The following is a 26,891-nucleotide window of genomic DNA, read 5'->3' as shown; positions in this document are numbered from 1 at the left end:
AATAATGCAATAAATGAGATCAGAAACACTCTGGAGGCAACAAATAGCAGAATAACAGGCAGAAGATAGGATTAGTGAAATAGAAGATAGAATGGTAGAAATAAATGAATCAGAGAGGAAACAAGAAAAACGAATTAAAAGAAATGAGGACAATCTCAGAGACCTCCAGGACGATATGAAATGCTCCAACATTCGAATTATAGGAGTCCCATAAGAAGAAGACAAATATAAAGACCTTGAGAAAATCCTTGAGGAGATAATAGTTGAAAACTTCCCTAAAATGGGGAAGGAAATAATCACTCAAGTCCAAGAAACCCGGAGAGTTCCAAATAGGATAAACTGAAGGCGAAACACCCCAAGACACATATTAATAAAATTAACAAAGCTCAAACACAAAGAACACATATTAAAAGCAGCAAGGGAAAAACAACAAATAACACACAAGGGGATTCCCATAAGGATAACAGCTGATCTTTCAATAGAAACTCTTCAGGCCAGGAGGGAATGGCAAGACATACTTAAAGTGATGAAAGAAAATAACCTACAGCCCAGATTACTGTACCCAGCAAGGATCTCATTCAAATACGAAGGAGAAATCAAAAGCTTTACAGACAAGCAAAAGCTGAGAGAATTCAGCACCACCAAACCAGCTCTCCAACAAATTCTAAAGGATATTCTCTAGACAGGAAACACAAAAAGGGTGTATAAACCTGAACCCAAAACAATAAAGTAAATGGTAACAGGATCATACTTATCAATAATTACCTTAAACGGAAATGGGTTGAATGCCCCAACCAAAAGACAAAGATTGGCTGAATGGATACAAAAACAAGACCCCTCTATATGCTGCTTACAAGAGACCCACCTCAAAACAAGGGACACATACAGACTGAAAGTGAAGGGCTGGAAAAAGATCTACCATGCAAATAGAGATCAAAAGAAAGCTGGAGTGGCCATACTCATATCCAATAAAATAGACTTTAAAACAAAGGCTGTGAAAAGAGACAAAGAAGGCCACTACATAATGATCAAAGGATCAATCCAAGAAGAAGATATAACAATTATAAATATATATGCACCCAATATAGGAGCACCGCAATATGTAAGACAAATGCTAACAAGTATGAAACAGGAAATCAACAATAACACAATAATAGTGGGAGACTTTAATACCCCACTCACACCTATGGACAGATCAACTAAACAGAAAATCAACAAAGAAACGCAAACTTTAAATGATACATTAGACCAGTTAGACCTAATTGATATCTATAAGACATTTCACCCCGAAACAATGAATTTCACCTTTTTCTCAAGTGCTCATGGAACATTCTCCAGGATAGATCACATCCTGGGCCATAAATCTAAACTTGATAAATTCAAAAAAATCGAAATCATTCCAAGCATCTTTTCTGACCATAATGCATTAAGATTAGATCTCAATTACAGGAGGAAAACTATTAAAAATTCTAACATATGGAGGTTGAACAACACACTTCTGAATAACCAAAAAATCACAGAATAAATCAAAAAAGAAATCAAAATAGGCATAGAAACTAATGAAAATGAAAACACAACAACCCAAAACCTGTGGGACACTATAAAAGCAGTGCTAAGAGGAAAGTTCATAGCAATACAGGCATACCTCAAGAAACAAGAAAAAAGTCAGATAAATAACCTAACTCTACACCTAAAGCAACTAGAAAAGGAAGAAATGGAGAACCCCAGAGTTAGTAGAAGGAAAGACATCTTAAAAATTAGGACAGAAATAAATGCAAAAGAAACAAAAGAGACCATAGCAAAAATCAACAAAGCCAAAAGCTGGGTCTTTGAAAGGATAAATAAAATCGACAAACCATTAGCCAGACTCATCAAGAAGCAAAGAGAGAAAAATCAAATCAATAAAATTAGAAATGAAAATGGAGAGATCACAACAGACAACACAGAAATACAAAGGATCATAAGAGACTACTATCAGCAATTATATGCCAATAAAATGGACAATGTGGAAGAAATGGACAAATTCTTAGAAAAGTACAATTTTCCAAAACTGAACCAGGAAGAAATAGAAAATCTTAACAGACCCATCACAAGCACGGAAACTGAAACTGTAATCAGAAATCTTCCAGCAAACAAAAGCCCAGGTCCAGACGGCTTCGCAGCTGAATTCTACCAAAAATTTCGAGAGGAGCTAACACCTATCCTACTCAAACTCTTCCAGCAAATTGCAGAGGAAGGTAAACTTCCAAACTCATTCTATGAGGCCACCATCACCCTAATACCAAAACCTGACAAAGATACTACAAAAAAAGAAAACTACAGGCCAATATCACTGATGAACAAGATGCAAAAATCCTCAACAAAATTCTAGCAATCAGAATCCAACAACACATTAAAAAGATCATACACCATGACCAAGTGGGCTTTATCCCAGGGATGCAAGGATTCTTCAATATCCGCAAATCAATCAATGTAATTCACCACATTAACAAATTGAAAAATAAAAACCATATGATTATCTCAATAGATGCAGAGAAGGCCTTTGACAAAATTCAACATCCATTTATGATAAAAACTCTCCAGAAAGCAGGAATAGGAGGAACATACCTCAACATAATAAAAGCTATATATGACAAACCCATAGCAAACATTATCCTCAATGGTGAAAAATTGAAAGCATTTCCCCTAAAGTCAGGAACAAGACAAGGGTGCCCACTTTCACCGCTACTATTCAACATAGTTCTGGAAGTTTTGGCCACAGCAATCAGAGCAGAAAAAGAAATAAAAGGAATCCAAATTGGAAAAGAAGAAGTAAAACTCTCACTGTTTGCAGATGACATGATCCTCTACATAAAAAACCCTGAAGACTCCACCAGAAAATTACTAGAACTAATTAATGAATATAGTAAAGTTGCAGGATATAAAATCAACACACAGAAATCCCTTGCATTCTTATACACTAATAATGAGAAAGTAGGAAAAGAAATTAAGGAAACAATTCCATTCACCATTGCAACGAAAAGAATAAAATACTTAGGGATATATCTACCTAAAGAAACTAAAGACCTATATATAGAAAACTATAAAACACAGCTGAAAGAAATCAAAGAGGACACTAATAGATGGAGAAATATACCATGTTCATGGATCGGAAGAATCAATATAGTGAAAATGAGTATACTACCCAAAGCAATCCACAGATTCAATGCAATCCCTATCAAACTACCAGCCATATTTTTCACAGAACTAGAACAAATAATTTCAAGATTTGTATGGAAATACAAAAAACCTCGAATAGCCAAAGCAATCTTGAGAAAGAAGAATGGAACTTGAGGAATCAACTTGCCTGACTTCAGTCTCTACTACAAATCCACAGTCATCAAGACAGTATGGTACTGGCACAAAGACAGAAATATAGATCAATGGAACAAAATAGAAAGCCCAGAGATAAATCCACACACATATGGACACCTTATCTTTGAGAAAGGAGGCAAGAATATACAATGGAGTAAAGACAATCTCTTTAACAAGTGGTGCTGGGAAAACTGGTCAACCACTTGCAAAAGAATGAAACTAGATCACTTTCTAACACCGCACACAAAAATAAACTCAAAATGGATTAAAGATCTAAATGTAAGACCAGAAACTATAAAACTCCTAGAGGAGAATATAGGCAAAACACTCTCTGACATAAATCACAGCAGAATCCTCTATGATCCACCTCCCAGAATTTTGGAAATAAAAGCAAAAATAAACAAATGGGATCTAATTAAAATTAAAAGCTTCTGCACAACAAAGGAAAATATCAGCAAAGTGAAAAGACAGCCTTCTGAATGGTAGAAAATAATAGCAAATGAAGCAACTGACAAACAACTAATCTCAAAAATATACAAGCAACTTATGCAGCTCAATTCCAGAAAAATAAACCACCCAATCAAAAAATGGGCCAAAGAACTAAGCAGACGTTTTTCCAAAGAAGACATACGGATGGCTAACAAACACATGAAAAGATGCTCAGCATCACTCATTATTAGAGAAATGCAAATCAAAACCACAATGAGGTACCACTTCACACCAGTCAGAATGGCTGCGATCCAAAAATCTGCAAGCAATAAATGCTGGAGAGGGTGTGGAGAAAAGGGAACCCTCTTACACTGTTGGTGGGAATGCAAACTAGTACAGCCACTATGGAGAACAGTGTGGAGATTCCTTAAAAAAATTGCAAATAGAACTCCCTTATGACCCAGCAATCCCACTGCTGGGCATACACACCGAGGAATTGAAAGAGACACATGTACCCCAATGTTCATCGCAGCACTGTTTATAATAACCAGGACATGGAAACAACCTAGATGTCCATCAGCAGATGAATGGATAAGAAAGCTGTGGTACATATACACAATGGAATATTACTCAGCCATTAAAAGGAATACATTTGAATGAGTTCTAATGAGAGGGATGAAACTGGAGCCGATTATACAGAGTGAAGTAAGCCAGAAAGAAAAACACCAATACAGTATACTAACACATATACATGGAGTTTAGAAAGATGGCAATGACAACCCTGTATGCAAGACAGCAAAAAAGACACAGATGTGTATAACGGACTTTTGGACTCAGAGGGAGAGGGAGAGGGTGGGATGATTTGGGAGAATGGCATTGTAACATGCACACTATCATGTAAGAATTGAATCACCAGTCTATGTCCGACGCAGGATATAGCATGCTTGGGGCTGCTGCACGGTGATGACCCAGAGAGATGTTATGGGGAGGGAGGTGGGAGGGGGGTTCATGTTTGGGAACGCATGTACACCCGTGGTGGATTCATGTCAATGTATGGCAAAACCAATATAGTATTGTAAAGTAAAATAAAGTAAAAATAAAAATTAAAAAAAAATAAATAAAAATAAATAAATAAATAAAAAATAAAAAGCAACGCTGAAGGATGTGGCCAGGTGTAGAGAAACATAATAAAAGTGATTTTAAAGGAAAAAAAATAAATAAATAGAAAAAGAAAAATTTATTTAAAAGTTATATTAAAATGCAAAGACCTAAATGTACAAAATAGCCAATGCAATTTGAAATAAAATGGAATTTGGGAATTCATCTTACTAAATAACAAGACTTAAGATATTAAGTTGAAATAATTAAAATAAAAGCCAATAGGTAGAAGGATAAATTAGCCTATAGTCTAAGGTTTAAAATATTATTTCAAAGGAATTATAGATCAAAATGCTTTAATAAAAACTCAAAGAAAACTTAGGGATAGTATCTGTGAGTATCCAAGTATCTCAGAGTTATCTTAAATGGTACAGTCAGTTACAGATAAGGGGAAATATTGATAAATATATTATATCATGGTTAAAACTCCTGGATAGATTTGAAGTTCCAGGACAGACTAGACATAATTTCTTCTATTCTTATGATTAATTGTAGCTAAGAGTCCTGGGTATTAAATGTAAAATAAACATAAGAAGATTCCAAAACCTGAAAGATTCTTTCAGCAGATCAGCTAGGCACCTCAGTACCTGTGGAAAAACATCACAATGTGATCTCTTTGCTTTTAGCCTTATATCTCCCAAACTGAGTGCCAGAGAAGCCAGAAACTCAGAAATGTCAAACGAAACAGACAGAAAGAAGTCATAAAAGAAAGCCTGACTTTAGCCAAGTGAACAGCTTAGCAAGATGGTACACTTTTAAACAATGGATTCTCTACTGCAGCCAAAGGATATGGATAAAACTGTAGCTACACTTCTACTCTCACCAGGGTGGTAGAACAGAGGATTTGTGGAGAGCCTGTTCTCCCCAGCCACTTGCAGTAATAAGGAGCCCTTCTCATTCCAGATTCTGTACTTGCAATGCTGAGTGAATGATAGTCACTCAGTCTTGCACAACTCTTTGTGACTCCTTGTACTGTAGCCCACCAGACTCCTTTGTCCATAGCATTGTCCAGGCAAGAACACTGGAGTGTGTTGCCATTCCCTTCTCCAACTTTCAGCATTACCTGGCAAAAATGAGGCAGTGTTCCTTTCCCCTACTTCAGAGTTGTAATAGAGAAGAACTGCTGAACCAGAAAGTTTAACCAGGTTTAACCACAAGTTTTAACCAGAATCTTGTAACACAGTAATCAAAATCGAGGTTTCAATCAAAAATCACACTCTTCATACCATGAACCAGGAAAATCTCAATTCCAAAGAAAAGAGAAGAAAATCAATAAGCATTAACAACAAAATTATATTGCTGTTAGAAATAGCCAGGGATCCCCAACCCTTAATAGGAACCAGGCCACACAGCAGTAAGTGCCAAGAAAGCAAGCAAAGCTTTTCCTGCCACTCCCCATCGCTCCCCATCACTCACATTACCTGTCCCTGGTGCCAAAAATATTGGGGACCACTGCTTTAAGCAATATGAAGCAGCCATCAGAATAGTTTATCTAACTGATTCTAGTCCCCATAGGAATATGAAGGATGATAACCACATCTCAGCACATTCGTTTCAAACTTGAAAAGGAATGTGTTTGGGGCATGTGCCTGTCCAAAAGTAGATAAGCTAATCAATGAAAAAGTAAATGAAATTTCTCCCTTTTTCTCACCCATTCTTACCTCAGTTCAGTTCAGTCTCTCCGTCATGTCCATTACCAACTACCAAAGTTCACCCAAACTCATGTGCATCGAGTTGGTGATGCCATCCAGCCATCTCATTGTCTGTTGTCCACTTCTCCTGCCCACAATCCCTCCCAGTCCTGGATATTCATTGGAAGGACTGATGTTGAAGCTGAAACTCAAATACTTTGGCCACCGGAGCGAAGAGCTGACCCATTTGAAAAGACCCTGATGCTGGGAAAGATTGAAGGCAGGAGGAGAAGGGGACGACAGAGGATGAGATGGTTGGATGGCATCACCGACTCAATGGACATGGGTTTGGGTGGACTCCGGGAGTTGGTGATGGACAAGGAGGCCTGGCGTGCTGCGGTTCATGTGGTCGCAAAGAGTCACACATGACTGAGTGACTGAACTGAACACATCCTACATGACTGCAGGAAAAACCATAGCTTTGACTAGATGCACCTTTGTCCATGTATTTACTTACCAATAGTGATAGAAAATAACGAATGTTTTAGACTTCATCATCTGTTGGATATTCTATCAGATAACTTGAGAAAAGTGGGCAGATAATCTTAGAACATGTCCTCCAGAGTATTCAAATTAAATTAATATTTTGATAGAGGAATATTAACATGCAGTCTACATCAAAATCAGGTTAAATAAATAAAACACAAATTTGTATTTAGTGAGCATTTACTATGTCCCAAACTATTTTTGTTCCTTTATGTGTAATAAATTATTTCATCCTTATAACCTATGACTTGGGTATAATTTCTCTTTCAAACTCAAAGATAGATAAAGCTAGGTATGAAGGAGAACATTGCTTTTGTAAAAGACAAGGGATACTGTTATAAAGTTAGAAGAATGTAAAAATGACTGGTTGAAGCACTGGTGTTGAGCATTGATCAATGGGCTCTATGATTAAAATAGTTCTTGCACTGAATATTGGCTCTGTCAGTCAGTGGTGACATGACCTAAAAAGTGTACATTTAATTCTCATCAAATGTAAAATGTGGATAAAAATATCTCCCTCTCAAGGTCAATGTGAGCATATATATAGAAATGCATAGAAAGTTCAAAGGCCCATTTCAAATGCTCATTAAAATTTGGCTTGCTTTGTTCTTATACCAGTTATAATTTTTAGCTTCATAATTTCTATGCCTTGTAGAAAAGACATAGAAAAGTTTGATGTTTTCTGGTATATCAAGAATGTTGTCTACTTTTATTGAGGAGACAAATTAGAGAAAATCTCTGTGGCACTTGAAAAGCACTGAATGGACTTTTCTCGTATTTTATTTTTAAAATCCTTTTCCACATTAAAATAAAACCCTCCTGTAACATACCAAATTACAATACTTTAATAGTTTTCATTGGCTATTAGTAAACTCACAAGCCTCCTCCTTCAATGGAAGCAATGCTGCTGCTACTGCTGCTAAGTCACTTCAGTTGTGTTCGATACTATGCGACCCCATAGACTGCAGCCCACCAGGCTTCCCTGTCCCTGGGATTCTCAAGGCAAGAACACTGGAGTGGGTTGCCATTTCCTTCTCCAATGCATGAAAGTGAAGAGTGAAAGTGAAGCCGCTCAGTCGTGTCCGGCTCATAGCGACCCCATGGACTGCAGCCTTCCAGGCTCCTCGGGCAATGGGATTTTCCAGGCAAGAGTACTGGAGTGGGGTGCCATTGCCTTCTCCGAATGGAAGCAATATCTTATTGTAAAAACTTGATGTTTGATAAAGTAATAATGTACCATTTTGACTTCAAGTTTTTTATTAGAATTAGTAGATGTTAAAAAATTCAAGTTCATCCTAAGTATATATCATATTGTGTATCTAATTTCTTATACTAAGTACAGTTAATGAATTCCTGACTCTAAAGTTTATGGTTGTTTCATCATTTTAGTTTTGTCAGCGTGGAACTTGCACGTTACTTCATGAATACGATCAGTATCAAGCTTGTGACCCACTTGTCAAATGTAAAGGACATGGGGTATGTAATTGTTACTCTATTTTATGTATAGTTTTAAAATACATATCATAACATTTTACAAGATAATAATAAGCTTCAGATTTATGGATGTGGAAATTTCTTTGGAGAATTTCAGTTAAATGTAGAAACCAAATTTCATTATTTATACATGTGTACATGTTCTATGTATTCTATCAGATCATTGCACACTTCATGAGTTAAAAACTTTTAAACTTTGTACAAAAATGCAACATGAAACATAAGCTATTATAATGTTGGATAGAGACTGCATACTTTTGAAAATAGGTATATTTAGTGTTACATCTATATCAGTTCAGTTCAGATCAGTCACTCAGTCATGTCCAACTCTTTGTGACCCCAAGGGTTGCAGCATGCCAGGCCTCCCTGTCCATCACCAACTCCCAGAGTTTACTCAGACTCATATCCATTGAGTCAGTGATGCCATGCAACCATCTCACCCTCTGTCATCCCCTTCACCTCCCACGTTCAATCCTTGCTAGCATCTGGGTCTTCTCCAGTGAATCAGTTTTTCGCATTAGGTGGCCAAAGTATTGGAGTTTCAGCTTCAACATCAGTTCTTCCAATGAACATTCAGTACTGATTTCCTTTAGGATGAACTGGATCCCCTTGCAGTCCAAAGGACTCTCAAGAGTCTTCTCCAACACCACAGTTCAAAAGCATCAATTCTTCTGCCCTCAGCTTTCTTTATAGTCCAACTCTCATATCCATACATGACTACTACTAAAGTCATAGCTTTGACTAGATGCTCCTTTGTTGGCAAAGTAATGTCTCTGCTCTTTAATATGCTGTCTAAGATGGTCATAACTTTTCTTCCAAGGAGCGAGCGTCTTTTAATTTCATGGCTGCAATCACCATCTACAGTGATTTTGGAGCCCCCAAAAAAATAAAGTCTGACACTATTTCCACTGTTTCCCCATCTGCTTGCCATGAAGTGATGGGACCAGATGCCATGATCTTCATTTTCTGAATGTTAAGCTTTAAGCCAACTTTTTCACTCTCCTCTTTCACTTTCATCAAGAGACTTTTTAGTTCCTCTTCATTTTCTGCCATTAGGGTGGTATCATCTGCATATCTGAGGTTATTGATATTTCTCCTGGCGATATTGACTCCAGCTTGCGCTTCATCAAGTCCAGCATTTCTCATGAGGTATTCTGCATATAAGTTAAACAAGCATGGTGACAATATACAGCGTTGACATACTCCTTTCCCAACTTGGAACCTGTGTGTTGTTCCATGTCCATTTCTAACTGTTGCTGTCTTGACCTGCATACAGATTTCTCGGGAGGCAGGTCAGCTGTTCTGGTTTCCCCATCTCTTGAAGAATTTTCCGCAATTTATTGTGATTCACACAGTCAAAGGCTTTGGCATAGACAATAAAGCAGAAATAGATGTTTTTCTGGAACACTCTTGCTTTCTCAGTGATCCAACGAATGTTGGTAATTTGATCTCTGGTTCCTCTGCCTTTCTAAATTGAGGTTGAACTTTGGAAGTTCACAGTTCATGTACTGTTGAAGCCTGGCTTAGAGAATTTTGAGCATTACTTTGCTAGGGTGTGCTGCTACTGCTAATTCGCTTCAGTCGTGTCTGACTCTGTGTGACCCATAGATGGCAGCCCACCAGTCTCCCCTGTCCTTGGAATTCTCCAGGCAAGAACACTGGGGTGGGTTGCCATTTCCTTCTCCAATGCATGAAAGTGAAAAGTGAAAGTGAAGTCACTCATTCGTGTCTGAATCTTAGAGACCTCATGGACTGTAGCGCACCGGTTCCTCCATCCATGGGATTTTCCAGGCAAGAGTACTGGAGTGGGGTGCCATTGCTCTTGCTAAGGTGTGAGATGAGTTCAATTTTGTGGTAGTTTGAGCATTCTTTGGCATTGCCTTTCTTTGGAACTGGAGTGAAAACTCACCTTTTCCATTCTTGTGGCCACTGCTGAGTTTTCCAAATTTGCTGGCATATTGAGTGCAGCACTTTCACAGCATCGTCTTTTAGGATTTGAAATAGCTCAACTGGAATTCCATCTCCTCCACTAGCTTTGTTCATAGTGATGCTTCCTAAGGCCCACTTGACTTCACATTCCAGGATGTCTGGCTCTAGGTGAGTGATCACACCATCGTGATTATCTCAGTTGTGAAGATCTTTTTTGTATAGTTCTTCTGTGTATTCTTGCCACTTTTCTTAATATCTTCTGCTTCTGTCAGGTCCATACCATTTCTGTCCTTTATGGAGCCCATCTTTACATGAAATGTTCTCTTAGCATCTCTAATTTTCTTGAAAAGATCTCTAGTCTTTCACATTCCATTGTTTTCCTCTATTTCTTTGCACTGATCACTGAGGAAGGCTCTCTTACTTCTCCTTGTTATTCTTTGGAACTCTGCATTCAAATGAGTATATCTTTCCCTTTCTCCTTTGCCTTTAGCTTCTCTTCTTTTCTCAGATACTTGTAAGGCCTCCTCAGACAATCATTTTGCATTTTTTGCACTTCTTTTTCTTCGGGATTGTCTTGATCACTGCCTCCTGTACAATGTAAGGAGCCTTCATCCATAGTTCTTCGGGCACTCTTGTCTCTCAGTCTAATCCCCTGAATCTATTTGTCTCTTCCCTTGTATAGTCATAAGGGATTTGATTTAGGTCATACCTGAATGGTCTAGTGGTTTTCCCCACTTTCTTCAATTTCAGTCTGAATTTGGCAATAAGGAGCTCATGATCTCAGCCACAGTCAGCTCCCCGTCTTGTTTTTGCTGGCTGTATAGAGCTTCTCCATCTTTGTATGCAAAGAATATAATCAATCTGGTTTTGGTATTGACCATCTGGTGATGTCCATGTGTAGAGTCTTCTCTTGTGTTGTTGGAAGAGGGTGTTTGCTATGACCTGTGCAATCTCTCGGCAAAACTCTCTTAGCCTTTGTCCTGCTTCATTCTGCTTCATTCCAAGGCCAAATTTTCCCATTACTCCAGGTATTTCTTGACTTCTTTCTTTTGCATTCCAGTCCCCTATAATGAAAAGGACATCTTTTTTCAGTGTTAGTTCCAGAAGGTCTTGTAGGTCTTCATAGAACTGTTCAACTTAAGCTTCTTCAGCATTACTCGTTGGGGCATAGACTTGGATTACTGTGGTACTGAACGGTTCACCTTGGAAACAAACAGAGATCATCCTGTCATTCTTGAGACAGCATCCAAGTACTGCATTTCAGACTCTTTGTTGACTATGATGGCTACTCCATTTCTTCTAAGTGATTCTTGCCCACGGTAGTAGGTATAATGGTCATCTGGGTTAAATTCACCCATTCCAGTCTATTTTAGTTCACTGATTCTTAAAATGTCAACGTTCTCTCTTGCCGTCTCCTGTTTGACTTCTTCCAAGTTGCCTTGATTCATGGACCTAATATTCCAAGTTCTTATGCAATATTACTCTTTATAGCATCGGACTTTGCTTCCATCACCAATCACATCCACAACTGGGTGTTGTTTTTGCTTTGGCTCCATCTTTTCATTCTTTTTGGAGTTAGTATATACATATATTTATATATGTATACAGAAATATAAATACTGCTTATAATTGAGTGTGTGACTCTGATGCTGGGAAAGATTGAAGGCAGAAGAAGGGGATGACAGAGGATGAGAGGGTTGGAAGGCATCACCAACTCAATGGACATGAGTTTGAGCAAGCTCCAGGTATTGGTGAAGGACAGAGAAGCCTGGTGTGTTGCAGTCCGTGGGGTTGAACATGGCTGAGTGATTGAACTGAACTGAATTGAACTGATAACTGATATATACAAAACACTCACAAACTTTATTTCTATTACACATTACTCATAATCTAATATATTTTTAACAGCAGAGATCTTTGTCCATTGAAATCTGTCTCAGATCAGTGACTTCAGTTTATTTTTCTCTATGGTTCTTTCTGTATTTGAAGTCATTCACTGATGAACTTTTGTATAATACTGAATTTTTATTTAGCTGTTGTAAATAGTGGTACAGTGGACGCCACTGTACATTCACTTTGCAGAGTTATTTGATTTCATAAATTGATTGCATTGATATCTGATGGACCAAATATATGCATAATTTGAACTTTAATAAATATTGCCTGTCTTCAGGAAATATTATATCAGTTTTTCTGCACCTATCAGGAGTGAAAACATTTCTTCAAATTCAGGCCAGATGGGCTTCTTAGTTTACTAATATCTTCTAACATGCTGAATTTATTGCTAATTTTCATTTTTTTAAATTAATAATAGCATTTCAGTGTGTCTGGTCACATTTTCCATTTGCACTTTTATTTGTCTAGCCATTGTGAAATCATCACCTGAATTATAGAAATTCTGTGCCCTATTTAGGATTTTCTAAATATGTATTTAGCTTTAAAAGGGTAGTTAGTATCTCCCATTATCTTGATGCTTCATATTTTCTATAGTAATCCTGGAAAAATTGATCTGTGTGTCTTGTACCAAAATTTACTTCCTATTTACACATCCTGTTATTTACAGTTTCTTTTATGTTCCAGTCCTTTATTATTTAATTTCAGTTTAATTTTGCTTGAACTTATCCCTAGATTCCCTATTCTGCTTCTGACCCATCTTTTGATCCATCCATAAGGTCATATTTATAAATATGTTCCAGCCTTCCTGTGCTGTGCTGTGCTTAGTCGCTCAGTCGTGTCCGACTCTTTGCGACCCCTTGGACCATAGCCTGCCAGGCTCCTCTGTCCTTGGGACTTATCCAGGCAAGAATCCTGGAGTGAGTTGCCATGACCTCCTCCAGAGGATCTTCCCAACCCAGGGATTGAACCCAGGTCTGCTGCATTGCAGGCCAAATTCTTTACCATCTGAGCTACCAGGGAAGCCCAAGAATGCTAGAGTGGATAGCCTATCCCTTCTCCAGGGGATCCCCCCAACCTAAAAAAATTGAACCAGGATCTCCTGCATTGCAGGTGGATTCTTTATCAGCTGAGCTACCAGGGAAGCCACCTAGCCTTCCTATTTTCTAGCAAAATTAATTTTTCCAACTGTACCTGAATAAGTAAGCTTCACCCTTTAGATTTCTCCCCATGTTTTGTAAAAGTTGACTCTTACAACAGTTTTATAAAATATCTGGCACAGTTCATAATAAATTTCAACTTCTGCTATAATTTTTAGCTTCACAATTTCTATGCCTTTTTAGAAGAGACAGTTACATATTTTCAGGTGTATCAAGAATGTTGTCTACTTTTATTGAAGAGATAAATTAGAGAAACCCTCTAGGCAAAACTAATACAATATTGTAAAGTAATTAACCTCCAATTAAAATAAATAAATTTATATTTTAAAAAATAAAATAAAAAGCATTGAATTGACATTTCTTGCATTGCATTGTATCTTTATAATTATTTTCCACATTAAAGTAAAAACAGCCTGTAACATAACAAATTGCATTAATTAATCATTTGCTTTGGCTCACAATCAATACTAATCCATTTAATTTTTATATGACGTATAAAATGGTCTTTTTTATTCTTGTTTCATTCAAGATTTGCAATTCTCGCCTACATTGTCAATGTGATGCTGGATATGTGCCCCCAAATTGTGCGGAATTCAGCTCATCACCAGGAGGAAGTATCGATGATGGATTTTGGAATATAGAGGAGGAGATGGAGGAGGAATGTTAGTAACTCTCCAACACTGCTCCAACAGAGCCTTCTGTATCCTTACAGCCCCACTGTCTATGTAGCTATTAAGCACTGGACATGTGGAGAATGCAATTAAGGAACTAACATTTTCATTTTATTTTACCTAATTAAATGTAAACGGTCACTTTGTAGTGCTTTATAAATAGCACAGCTATAGATTATGTTATCAATCAAAATGTTGTATGTGCTTTTAACTCAAATCTAGCTATGAACATTTAATGTGTCATCTTAATTTTAACCCTGGTTTCCCAAATTTTTCGATTTATACAGCGGTTTTCTAGCTTTGTTGCAGTTCAGTCACTAAATTACATTTAACTCATGTGATCCCATGAACTGCATCACTGCCAGGCTTCCCTGTCCTTCACTATCTCCTAGCGTTTGCTCACATTCATGTCCACTGAGTCAGTAATGGCATCCAACCATGTCATCTTGTGTCGCCCCCTTCTCCTTTTGCCTTCAATCTTTCCCAGCATCAGAGTCTTTTCCAACGAGTAGGCTCTTCACATCAGGTGGCCAAAGTATTGGAACTTCAGCATCAGTCCTTCCAGTGAATATTCAGGGTTGATTTCCTTTAGGATTGACTGGTTTGATCTCCTTGCTGTCCAAGGGACTCTCAAGAGTCTCCTCCAGCACCACAACTTGAAAGCATCAATTCTTCAGCACTCAGCCATCTTTATGGTCCAACTCTCATATCCGTACATGACAACTGGAAAAACAATTGTCTTGACTAGATGTAGCTTTGTCAGCAAATCGATGTCTCTGCTTTTTAATACCCTGTCTAGGTGTGTCATAACTTTCCTTCCAAGGATCAAGTATCTTTCAATTTCATGGCTGCTGTCACCATCCCCAGTGATTTTGGAGCCAAAGAAAGAAAGTCTGTCACTGTTACCACTTTTTCCCCTTCTGTTTGGCATGAAGTGATAGGACCAGATGCCATGATCTTTGTTTTCTGAATGTGGAGCTTTAAGCCAACTTTTTTACTCTCTCCTTTCATCTCATCAAGAGGCTCTTTAGTTCCTCTTTACTTTCTGCTGTTGGAGTGGTATCATCTGCATAGGTGAGCTTGTTGATATTTCTCCCAGTGAGAGAGATTCTTGATCCCAACTTGTGATTCATCCAGCCCAGCATTTTGCATGATGTACTCTGCATATACGTTAAAAGTTGTTTGGTTTTTTTTCACTTGTTTTAATATTGCAAGGTATTTAAAATGTCATGCTACACAAGGGAAAATAAAATTTGGATTCATATACAAAAGTTATTGAAAACCAGATGTTTTTAAATTCATTTTTTAATTGGAGTATTATTGCTTTCCAATGTTGTGTTAGTTTCTGCTGTACAACAATATGAGTCAGTATACATATATCTCTTCCCTCTTGAGCTTCCCTCTCATCTCCACCCTTCTAGGTCATCACAGAGGCCCGAGCTGAGGTCTCTGTGATATACAGAAGCTTGGTAAATTACTTTGAATCAACATATAATTGGACTGTACCTGTGTTTCAGTGGCACAGATTCTCTTGTTGTTTTGAGAGGGCATTAAATTTGTTTACACTTAATATCATGAGATGGTGCAGTGGTAAAGAATCCACCTGCCAGTGCAGGAGATGCAAGAGATGTGGGTTCGATCCATGAGAGGGGAAGATCCACTGAGAAGGGAACGGCAACCCACTCCAGTATTCTTGCCTGAAAAATTCAATGGACAAAAGAACCTGGCAGGCTACAGTCCATGGGTTCACAAAGATTTAGACAATTGAGAATGTCCATGAAAATACACAATATCATCATAATTGGTTTGGTGGTAATTCTGATTGCTTGATTTATATTTTTTTAATTTTAATTTTCTGGTTTATTCCTTTTGCTTATTTGGACCAATTGGCCATAGATTTACTTTTCTAGTTTTATGCAATATCTTTATAATACCAATGGGAATAACAACTTTTTAAATTAATGCAATCAAAATTAAAACAATATCACTTTTTACATTTGTTATGTAAATTTAACCTCATCTACTATTACTGTTTCTTTTTAATTAGCCTCAGTTATATCTGTAATTTTCACTAAATAATTTTTAAGATAATTTTTTTTTTTTTGGTCTTAAATACTAGTATTTATTTTTACACAAAGCAGTGCAAAATGAGGCAGTTCCCCAAAGGGTGACTTGAAACTAGAAAATCCACGCTGAGAGCGAGAGTGTTAGTGTTAGCTGCTGAGTCGTGTCTGACTTTTTGCAACACCGTGAAGCCTGCCAGGCTCCTGTGTCCATGGGATTTCCCAGGCAAGAGTACTGAAGTGGGTAGCCATTCCTTTCTCCAGGGAAGCTTTTTTTTTTTTCGCTCTTTTTTTAAATAGAAGAATCTGTTAGATGGTAATATCAACCTAATATATTCTAAGTAGCAGTGCAGTATGACAGGAATATGATAGTATGATAGAATGAAATAAGTTAGAATGTAACACATAAATATTAAATATACATATAAAGATTAAATTATATATATTTAAAAGAAATATATAATGCACTTAGGGGTATAGACACAGAAGTTTGGGAAGCACTTTTAAGTTTAAATGTATTTATTCTATGATTATATTATTTGAATTGCAAATTTTTATAATTCAAATTACTAAAATGATATGTATCATTTTTTAAAAGTTAAAAGATATTGTTATGTCTTCAGCTAAAACTGCAGCCTTGATAAAACGACGTCGTGCCTCTCAAAAAAATAACCTGATGATAAGTTTCTACGTCTTCTTACCTTTCTTCATTTTAATGGCTATCGTTGCTCTTAAATGGAATAAAATGAAGATATTTTGGAACAAAGAGGGAACACTAAGTGGGGAGTAAGTAAACACATTGTTTTTTATATTCAATATTTGAAAGGCTTTATGAGAAAATTCAAATCTTATTCAGAATATTTTAAATAGGGACTCGTATAGATTGCTGTAATGCTTGTGTGTGTGTGTGTGTGTGTGTGCGTGTGTGTGTGTGTGTGTGTTCTTAGTCTCTCAGTCGTGTCAGACTCTTTGGACCCCATGGACTGTAGCCCGCCAGGCTCCTCTTTCCATGGGAATTCTCCTGGCAGGAATACTGGAGAGACTTGCCATGCCCTCCTCCAGGGGATCTTCCCAACCCAGGGAACTGAACAGGCATCTCCAGCACCAAGGGCTTCCCTTGTGGCTCAGCTAGTAAAGAATTCGCCTGCAATGCTGGAGACCTGGATTTGATCCCTGGGTTGGGAAGACCCCCTGGAGAAGGGAAAGGCTACCCACACCAGTACTGTGGCCTGGAAAATCCCATGAACTCTCTCAGAGTCAGACATGACTGAGCGACTTTCACTTTCACTCCTGCACTGCAGGCAGATTCTTTACCCTTTGAGCCACCTAATGGAGGTTTATAAGTCACTGATAATGCTTATAATTCTACCAAATGTTTACAAATATACCAGATTTTTTTTCAAACTTTAGGCACATGGGTATCCCTCATGCCCATATACACCCAGGAACAACTGAATTTACTCAGTAAATCCTCAGTATCTTTCTAGTAGAACATCATGTTGGCTATAATTGCTTTAGACGGTGCTGTCTACTTCCTAAGCAACCCCATTTGCCTTGTCATGACATTTGGTGGTGCCAAGAAGCTAGAATATGCTGGAAGATAAAAGAGTTCCAGAAAAATATCTATTTCTGCTTTATTGACTATGCCAAAGCCTTTGACTATATGGATCACAGTAAACTGTGGAAAATTCTGAAAGAGATGGGAATACCAGACCACCTGACCTGCCTCTTGAGAAACCTGTATGCAGGTCAGGAAGCAACAGTTAGAACTGGACATGGAACAGCAGACTGGTTCCTAATAGGAAAAGGAGCACGTCAAGGCTGTATATTGTCAACCTCTTTATTTAACTTATATGCAGAGTACATCATGAGAAACGCTGGGCTAGAGGAAGCACAAGCTGGAATCAAGATTGCCGGGGGAAATATCAATAACCTCAGATATGCAGATTTCACCACCCTTATGGCAGAGAGTGAAGAACTAATGAGCCTCTTGATGAGAGTGAAAGAGGAGAATGAAAGAGTTGGCTTAAAGCTCAACATTCAGAAAACTTAGATCATGGGATTGGGTTCCATCACTTCGTGGCAAATAGATGGGGAAACAGTGGCTGACATTATTTTGGGAGGAGGGGGGCACTCCAAAATCGCTGCAGATGGTGATTGCAGCCATGAAATTAAAAGACGCTTACTTCTTGGAAGGAACGTTATGACCAACTTAGAGAGCATATTAAAAAGCAGAGCCATTACTTGTCAAGAAAGGTCCATCTAGTTAAGGCTGTGATTTTTTCAGTAGTCATGTATGGATGTGAGAGTTGGACTGTGAAGAAAGTACCTCTTCTCTATTGGACTGAGCACAATAGAATTGATGCTTTTGAACTGTGGTGTTGGAGAAGACTCTTTGGAGACCCTAGGACTGCAAGGAGACCCAACCAGTGCATCCTAAAGGAGATCAGTCCTGGGTGTTCATTGGAAGGACTGATGTTGAAGCTGAAACTCCAATACTTCGGCCACCTAATGCAAAGAGCTGACTCATTTGAAAAGACTCTAATGCTGGGAAAGATTAGGGGAGGGAGGAAAAGGGGATGACAGAGGATGAGATGGTTGGATGGCATCACCAACTCAATGGACATGAGTTTAGGTAAACCCCAGGAGTTCGTGATGGACAGGGAGGCCTGGCGTGCTACAGTTCATGGGGTCGGAAAGAGTCGGACATGACTGAGTGACTGAACTGAACTGAATTGAACGATGAATAGAGATGGGGCAGCACGGAATATGGGGCCGGAGACATTATCCAGATTCATTGGTGACAATTTTTGTAAAAAGAAATGACTTTAAAGGGATTTTAAATGCATTCTTAAAATATTTATGAGCAATCATGTATTTGTTTGGTGTATTTAAAACACTCATCTTCATTAACAGATTGTCTAAATGAGAGTTTTATACACATTGTCTCCCAACACTTGTATTTCTTCCTCATTGATTCCCTGGTTATTGGTCTCCTTGTTTTAGAAATAAGAAAACAGATATAAAGGATGTAAGTAATTCCCCATGTGTATAGAATGGTAGGAAGTTTTGGAGTTTGAGACTAAGATTATCATACTCCAGGGCTGAAACTCTTAAAAGTGAAAGTGTTAGTCACTCAGTTGTGTCTGACTCTTTGCGACCCCATGGACTGTAGCCTGCCAGGCTCTTCTGTCCTTGGAAATCTCCAGGCAAGAATACTGGAGGGCTAGCCATTCCCCTCTCCAGGGTGTTCCCTACCCAGTGATCGAGCCCAGGTCTCCTGCATTACAGGTGGATTCTTTACCATTTGAGCCACCACAAACGTCCTGAAACTCTTAAGAACTCCACAGTTTTGCCACATATTTTCTGATATAAGACTGGGGATGGGAATGGTATGTACATTTATTGAGGACCTAGTAGATGCCAGGCAAATGCTAAAAGGCACTCACCCTCCAAGGCAGAAGAATAATTCTTTACAATAAGATGAGATAAAGAAGGCTTCTGTATATACTGTTCATATTCCTAAACCAAATGCATATAGAAATCATGATATATGATATTTCACATATTAGACATCACTGGGAGTAAAGGAAAAGAATCAGAAACTCATCTAAGAATGAGATCACAAGTTCATCTCTTTACTTAGCTGCCATATGTGACCATGATGGAGAATAAAGTCATTGGATCTCTATTTCCTTTTCTGCCACCAAAGAAAATATTCATAACTCACAGCCTCAAAGTAAAGTAGTCTTATTTCTGCCTAGAGTAGCCTCTACCTCTTCTGTTAGCAAGTTATATTAAAAGCCCACATCTTAGGTGAAGACTCTGGCCCGTGGCTGTCTCCTTCTCATCTCCTACAATCGTAGTTTTGTCATCATGCTGAGTGCCTTCACCCACACTCCTCACCTCCACACAACTTTACTCATTTTCTCCTAGAGCAATACACTGAGCTCTCCATCTCTCGGATATTTTTTTCCGACTCTTAAGTCATAGCTTCAATCTCATGCTTTCTTTTGCATTTTTTTTTTCCTGTTTCTCATAGCCTTCTCCTGCCAGCAGTACTTTATGGTCATATTAAGCACTTGCCTCCAGAATGTGACACATTCATTCCATAAACATATTTTATAAGTTGATTGTAAAGTGTGCTGAAAGGTAATTCATTATATGGAAAAGATGAGAGAAGGAGGAACTGGGGAGCAGTTTTAGATATGTCCAACTGAGTAGGCCCTGTTGAGCAAGTGATGGGTCAGCGATGAACTGAAGGGAGGTACAAATAATTACGCAGCTTAGATGTTTGAAAGGAGTCACCTGAGTCAACTCACAGAAGGCTTTTATTTGGATGCAGGGCAACAAGAGAGGAATACAGGCATACACTGGGGGCCAGAGAGACACCTCCGACACAAAGTTCCTTATTTTAAAAAAACAGTCCATCATAAATCCAACTGCCCTTATCTCAGCAAAAAGAGAAGCCAGGTATTCACGCTTTCCCAAAGGTAAAGAGAGAGCTCCCACAGGTAGATTCACAGCTCCACTGCAGCCGTAAACCACCTCTCTCTCACCCAGGCATCGAGCTGGCAGGACTATCAATGCATGAACCCGGGTAGGAGCTTTTCAAGCACATGAATGATCTAACAACAACAACAAAAAAAACCCTCAGGACTGATCCAGGAGAGAAAGGATGTTACCTCATACCAGGGATAGTAAAGATGGTCTTAGGAATACACTTTGAATGTGAACCAATAGAGTGAGTTGACAGTTTGGATATAGAGTGTAAGAAACAGTACTTCCGTGATGTTTCTTGCTGGAAGACAGCAAGGCTACATAGTTAACCCAGAGCTCTCTGTTCCTAAATGTGTGCTCTTAAAATATTTTAAAAATTTACTCTACAACTTACGGATGATGAAAGAGAAGGTCTGCTTAGGTAATCATGAGCTAAGTCTGATATGCCATGATACAGAGGTTACATTTTCTCATTTATCTGAATAGGAATGTAGTTGAAGTATTTTTGAAGTGGTAAAGGAGGATTTAGCATGACATGGTCTGCTTTTTACAAGTTTCACTGGGATACATTAGAAAATGCAGTCAGATTTAGTCAGAATGGAGACTAGTGAAACAAAATGAACAGTAAAATTGTGAAGAGGGCAGGACTGGATACGACAGAAAGAATAACAAAGAGAGACCTAACAGGAGTAGACTTGGCTGAAGCGCTGACTGGCTCGATGTATTTGGTTTAGAATAAGAGAGATCGGCAAAGACTTAAACAGTCCGACACAATGGATATTGATACCTTTTACTGTTGACATACTGTATAGCTGGTGAGAACCAGTTTGGTGTTGGAGTGATGAAGTAGAAGGGAGTAAAAAAGGAGTTTGTTTTGAAGATATGTACGTGGGACACCTGTCGGAGAGGCACAGAGGACTACTGGAAGTTCTCTTCCTCTGTATATAAAAATTGAGAAAATAATCATTATTAATAATAATGATTATTATTCCCTCTTCCCATGATGTATTCCTCATGATTTTCTTCAACCCATATAAAACTTGTGTAAATGAGACATATATTAACACTAGTTTAACCATTGCCTTTTAATGTGGCTATTACAGATGACTTAGGGGAAAAAGTTAAAAGAACTTTGGGTTTGCAAACTGTATGGAGCACAGACATAAATTGTGACAGTATAAATTGTCTTTGGATACTATTTAATGGATATGCATGTAGCTATGAAACGAGAAAGCTTTTATTAACAACTTATAAAATGTAGCATTTCTATTTTTCCATATTTCTTTTACAGCAATGACTAAACAAACAAACAAAAAAAAAAACGAAACACAGCTTGGAGAAAAGATATTAGCAAGAAACTGGTATGATTCAAGAACGAAAAAAAATAATCTTCTCTTCTCCCTTTTGTGATGACCCCAAAGCTTTCAGTTTCACAAAACAAAGTAAATCCTGTGAGTGAAAGTATGCAGGCTTGTGTCTATTGTTTCTGTTCTCGAACCCAACTTCATGTGTCCGACTCAGAGTAGAAACTTAAGAGCTTGGAGCAGAGAAAGGTTTATTGTAAGGGGCAAGGAGAACCTTCAGCTGATGTTCAAAACCCCAAGCTCACTGATATTTTTAGGAGAAGAGTTTTTCTTTCTTTTCTTGTCTTTTTTATTTTTTTTTTTAATTTTTATTTTTACTTTATTTTGCTTTACAATACTGTATTGGTTTTGCCATACACTGACATGAATCCACCACGGGTGTACATGAGTTCCCAATCCTGAACCCCCTTCCCACCTCCCACCCCATATCATCTCTCTGGATCATCCCCGTACACCAGCCCCAAGCATCCTGTATCCTGCATCAAACATAGACTGGCGATTCGTTTCTTACATGATAGTATACGAGTTTTAATAGGTAAAATCTGGGGCAAGGGCTGCAGCGTGTGGAACTTCCCTCTGACTGGCTGGTGGTGAGATAACAGGGCCGTGTTCCAGCCATCTCAGTCATCAGCCTTTCCAATCAGTGTGGGTCCACTTGCTTGTGCTCAGCCTGCAGTGACCTCCTCCGTCTGGGTTGAGGGGGCCCTAGTTCCTGCTGAAGAACTCCAAGGCATGCACAGACTGCTAGCCCATCACCCGAGGAGGGACCAGCACCAGGCCCCTTGCTGCAGCAGTGTCTCCTCCTGCCTCCCCTCCCTTCCCCGGTTAGCAACTGTTTGAATATGCCCTTTGGAACTCGTGGAAGGTCGAGGAAGCAGAAAGCCTTTTTCCTTCAAATAAGAAATGGGACACATGGAAACACTTTTGTGTCCAGGAGGGCCCCACAGGGTCCTGCTCAGCTTCAGTCCTTCTACCTCCATAATCCTCTAGTAGGAGACAAGAAAGTTGGTCTCTTTCGAACCTGGAAGGTTGTTCCATCCCAAACCTTCCATCATGCACTCCTGCCACTGACTGCCCTCAGATTCCCAAAGCTCTGGGACTCACTCCCATCTCAAGAGGGGACCCCTGCGTCCACTCTCTGCAATAGCTCATGATTCTCACACGCTCTCCTTCCAAGTTCTGGGATGTTCCAGGGAAGGCTCTACAACTTCTATACAACTTAAAAGGATGATATGGGAGAAGGGTCTTTGCACAACTCTGGCCAATAAAACCAACATCTTAGAAGAAGTGGACCATTTCCATTAGAAACAGAATTTTTCCTAATAAATACAAAGAGAATATCCAAATATTGGTAAAGAAAGGAGATGTATAAGTAAAAATCAAAACATAGCAAGAAAGCAACAATAAAAATCTGTCTCATAAAGAAAATCCTAAATCCAAATCACTCTACTTCTAGAAAGCAGCTTATATGTATAAGAAGGTTGTTTTAAGTTGCTCGTCTCTTTCCTGCCTAGAGAAGTTTCTTCAGTGTTTGTTGCAAAGCTAATCTGCTGCTGCTGCTGCTGCTAAGTTGCTTCAGTCATGTCCGACTCTGTGCGACCCCAGAGACGGCAGCCCACCACGCTCCCCTGTCCCTGGGATTCTCCAGGCAAGAACACTGGAGTGGGTTGCCATTTCCTTCTCCAATGCATGAAAGTGAAAAGTGAAAGTGAAGTCGTTCAGTCGTGTCCGACTCTTTGAGATCCCACAGACTACAGCCTACCAGGCTCCTCCATCCATGGGATTTTCCAGGCAAGAGTACTGGAGTGGGGTGTCATTGCCTTCTCCTAAAGCTAATCTGGTGGTGCTGAATTCTCTTATTTATATTTAGCTCGTCTATACAGCCTTTGATTCCTCCATCAAATCTGAATGAGAGCTTTGCTGGGAAGAATATTCTTGGTCATAGGTTCTCCAATAACCCTCCAATAACTCCAATATTCTTGCCTAGAGAATCCCTCAGACAGAGGAGCCTGGTGGGCTACAGTCCATGGGATCATAAAGAATTGGACATGATGGAAGCAACTTGGCATGGCACAGCACAGCTTCTTCCCTTTCCTCACTTTAAATACATCATGCCACTCCATCAGGCCTGCAGAGTTTCTGCTCAGAAATCATCTGATGACCTTATGGGAATTCCCTTGTATATTATCATTTTTTACCTTGTTGCTTTTAATGTTTTTTCTTTGTCATTAGTTTTCATCCGTTTGATTACTATGTATCTTGGCATGTTCCTCCTTGGGTTTGTCCTGCCTGAAACTCTACACATCCTGTACTTGGGTGCCTATTTCCTTTCTCATGTGAGGAAAGTTTTCAGCTGTTATCTCTTCAAATATTAGGGATGTGTGTAATATGAATACTGATGCCTTTATTGCTGTCCCAGAGATCTCTTTTAAAAATCTTCATTTATTTTCATTCTTTTTGCTTTATTTTGTTCTGTAGCAGTAATTTCCACCATTCTGTCTTCCAAGTTACTTATCCATTCTTCTGCCTCATTTGTTCTGCTATTTATTCCTCTATTTTTTAATTATTTCAGTTATTGTATTGTTCATATCTGTTTGCTTGCTCTTTAGTTCCTCTACGTCTTTGTTAAGATTTTTTGCATCTTCTCAATCCTTGCCTTCATTCTCTTTCTGAGATCTTGATCATCTCCACTGTCATCATTCTGAATTCTCTTCCTGCGAGTTGGCTAGCTCCACTTCACTTTGCTGTTCTTCTGCAGTTTCATCTTGTTCCTTCATCTAGGACCCATTCCTCTGCCAATTTTCACTTAACTTTCTCTGATCGCAGTTTCCATTCTGCAGGCTCAGGGTTGTAGTTGTTGCTTTGGCTGTCTGCCCTCTCATGGATGAGGCTAAGATGCTAGAACAGGGTTCTTGATGAGAGGAACTGATTCCTGCTCAGTGATGGGTATAGCTCTGTCTTGTCCCTCTTGTAGGTAGGGCTGTGCTCAGGGAAAGTCTAAGCCACTTGTCTGCTGATAGGTGGCGCTGTGTTCCCACCCTGTTGGTTGGTTGACCCAAAGCAACCCAGCACTGGAGACCACAGGCTGCTTGATGGGCTCATGGCAGCCTCTTGGAGGGCTCACACCAGTAGATTCTTTCCCAAACTGCTGCTGCCAGTGTCTTTGTCCCTGCAGTGAGCCACAGCGGCCCCCACCTCTGCAGGAGACCCTCCAATACCAGCAGCTAGGTCTGGCTCGGTGTTTTATGGGGTCACTGCTTTTTCACCTGGGTCCTAGTACAGATGAGAGTTGTGTGCACCCTCCAATAGCAGAGTTTCTGTTTCCCTCAGTCCTGTGGAAGTCCTGGGATCAAACCCCATTGGCCTTCAAAGCCATATTCTCTGGGGACTTTTCCTCCCATTGCCAGAACCCCCAAGCTGGGAAGCCTGATATGGGACTCAGGAATTTCACTGCTGTGGTACAACTTCCGTAGTGCTATTGTTTTCCGGTTTGTGGGGCGCCCACCTCGCTGATACAGGATTTAATTTCACTGTGATTGTGCCACTCTTGCCATCTTGCTGTGGTTTCTTTTTTTCTTTGGATGCAGGGGACCCTTTTTTGGTGGGTTCCAGAGTTTTGGGAGGAGTTTCCAGGTGGCTCAATCTGCCTGCCACTGCAGGAGCTACAGGAGATGGGGATTTGATCCCTAGGTTGGGAAGATCCCCTGGGGGAGGAAATGTCAACCCACTCCAATATTCTTGCTGGGAAAATCCCATACATAGAGGAGCCTGCCAGGCTACATTCTGTAAGGTCACAAAGAGTCTGACATGACTGAGTGACTGAACATACACAGAATATTTTGACAATGATTGTTCAATAGTTTGTTGTGATCTGGGTGTTTTTTTAAGAAGGGGGTGAGATCACATCCTTCTGTTCTACCATCTTGAGCTAATTATCCAAATCGCTCCACTTCTAACTTTTAAGAAATATTAGAAGAAAAAAAAATCATAACATTACACTAACAAAGACTAAAGGGATAATATAGCCCAATTTATTTTATAACTCCAGCACATCTCTGATACCAAACACAGTAGCTTCATTAAAGTGAAAATGACAGGCAAATATTTATGAATTTGAATGCAAAAATTCTAAACAAAATGATGGCAAATCAATCCAGAAAAATATGAAAAGGATAATGCATCATGACAAAATAGGATGTATTCTAGGAATACAAGTCTGTTCAACACTGAAAAATCAGTAGATTTAATTCACAACATCAATAGAAAATGGAAAAAAGCATATGATCAATTTACACAAAATGAAGCTTTAGATAAAATCCAACTTCCCTGATAAGATATTTATCATGCAAATCCCAGAAAATTGGGGAAAAGTAAATTTCTGATCTCGAATGGGTATCTACAAAAGTTCAATGATACAAACTCCAGTGAAGAAGATATTTGTGACTATTATATCCAATGAAGGCATCATATCTAGAATCTATTAATAAGATCTACATATAATAAAAGAGACACATGGCCACTTAATTGGAAAATGGACCAAGTTTTCAAACAGGCATTTACCAAAACTATATAAATAGCAAATAAACATATAAACTTGTGCTAAAACTCACTAACAACCATTAAAATAAAACTTAAAACAAAAATGTACAACATCTACAGGTCCACCAAAATGACTAAAATGAAATGAGCATTAAAACAA

The 26,891-nt window shown here is 38.8% G+C and overlaps 1 protein-coding gene across 1 annotated transcript in view; it reads left to right on the top strand.

Annotated features, from left to right (window-relative positions):
• LOC128068267 (A disintegrin and metallopeptidase domain 3-like) overlaps positions 1 to 25,705 on the top strand; it is a 128,281-nt gene extending 102,576 nt beyond the window's left edge. Inside the window, exons 17-20 of the mRNA XM_052661391.1 lie at positions 8,508 to 8,594; positions 14,124 to 14,256; positions 16,952 to 17,114; positions 25,600 to 25,705. Coding sequence (XP_052517351.1) covers positions 8,508 to 8,594; positions 14,124 to 14,256; positions 16,952 to 17,114; positions 25,600 to 25,705 — 489 coding nt within the window. The remainder of the gene's footprint in view (positions 1 to 8,507; positions 8,595 to 14,123; positions 14,257 to 16,951; positions 17,115 to 25,599) is intronic.
• Positions 25,706 to 26,891: the final 1,186 nt, after the last annotated feature.

This window comes from Budorcas taxicolor, chromosome 24 (assembly GCF_023091745.1).
Source record: "Budorcas taxicolor isolate Tak-1 chromosome 24, Takin1.1, whole genome shotgun sequence".
Lineage (NCBI taxonomy): Eukaryota > Metazoa > Chordata > Mammalia > Artiodactyla > Bovidae > Budorcas > Budorcas taxicolor.
The sequence above is the reverse complement of the archived record's forward strand: the minus strand, read 5'-3'. Positions and strand labels throughout refer to the sequence as shown.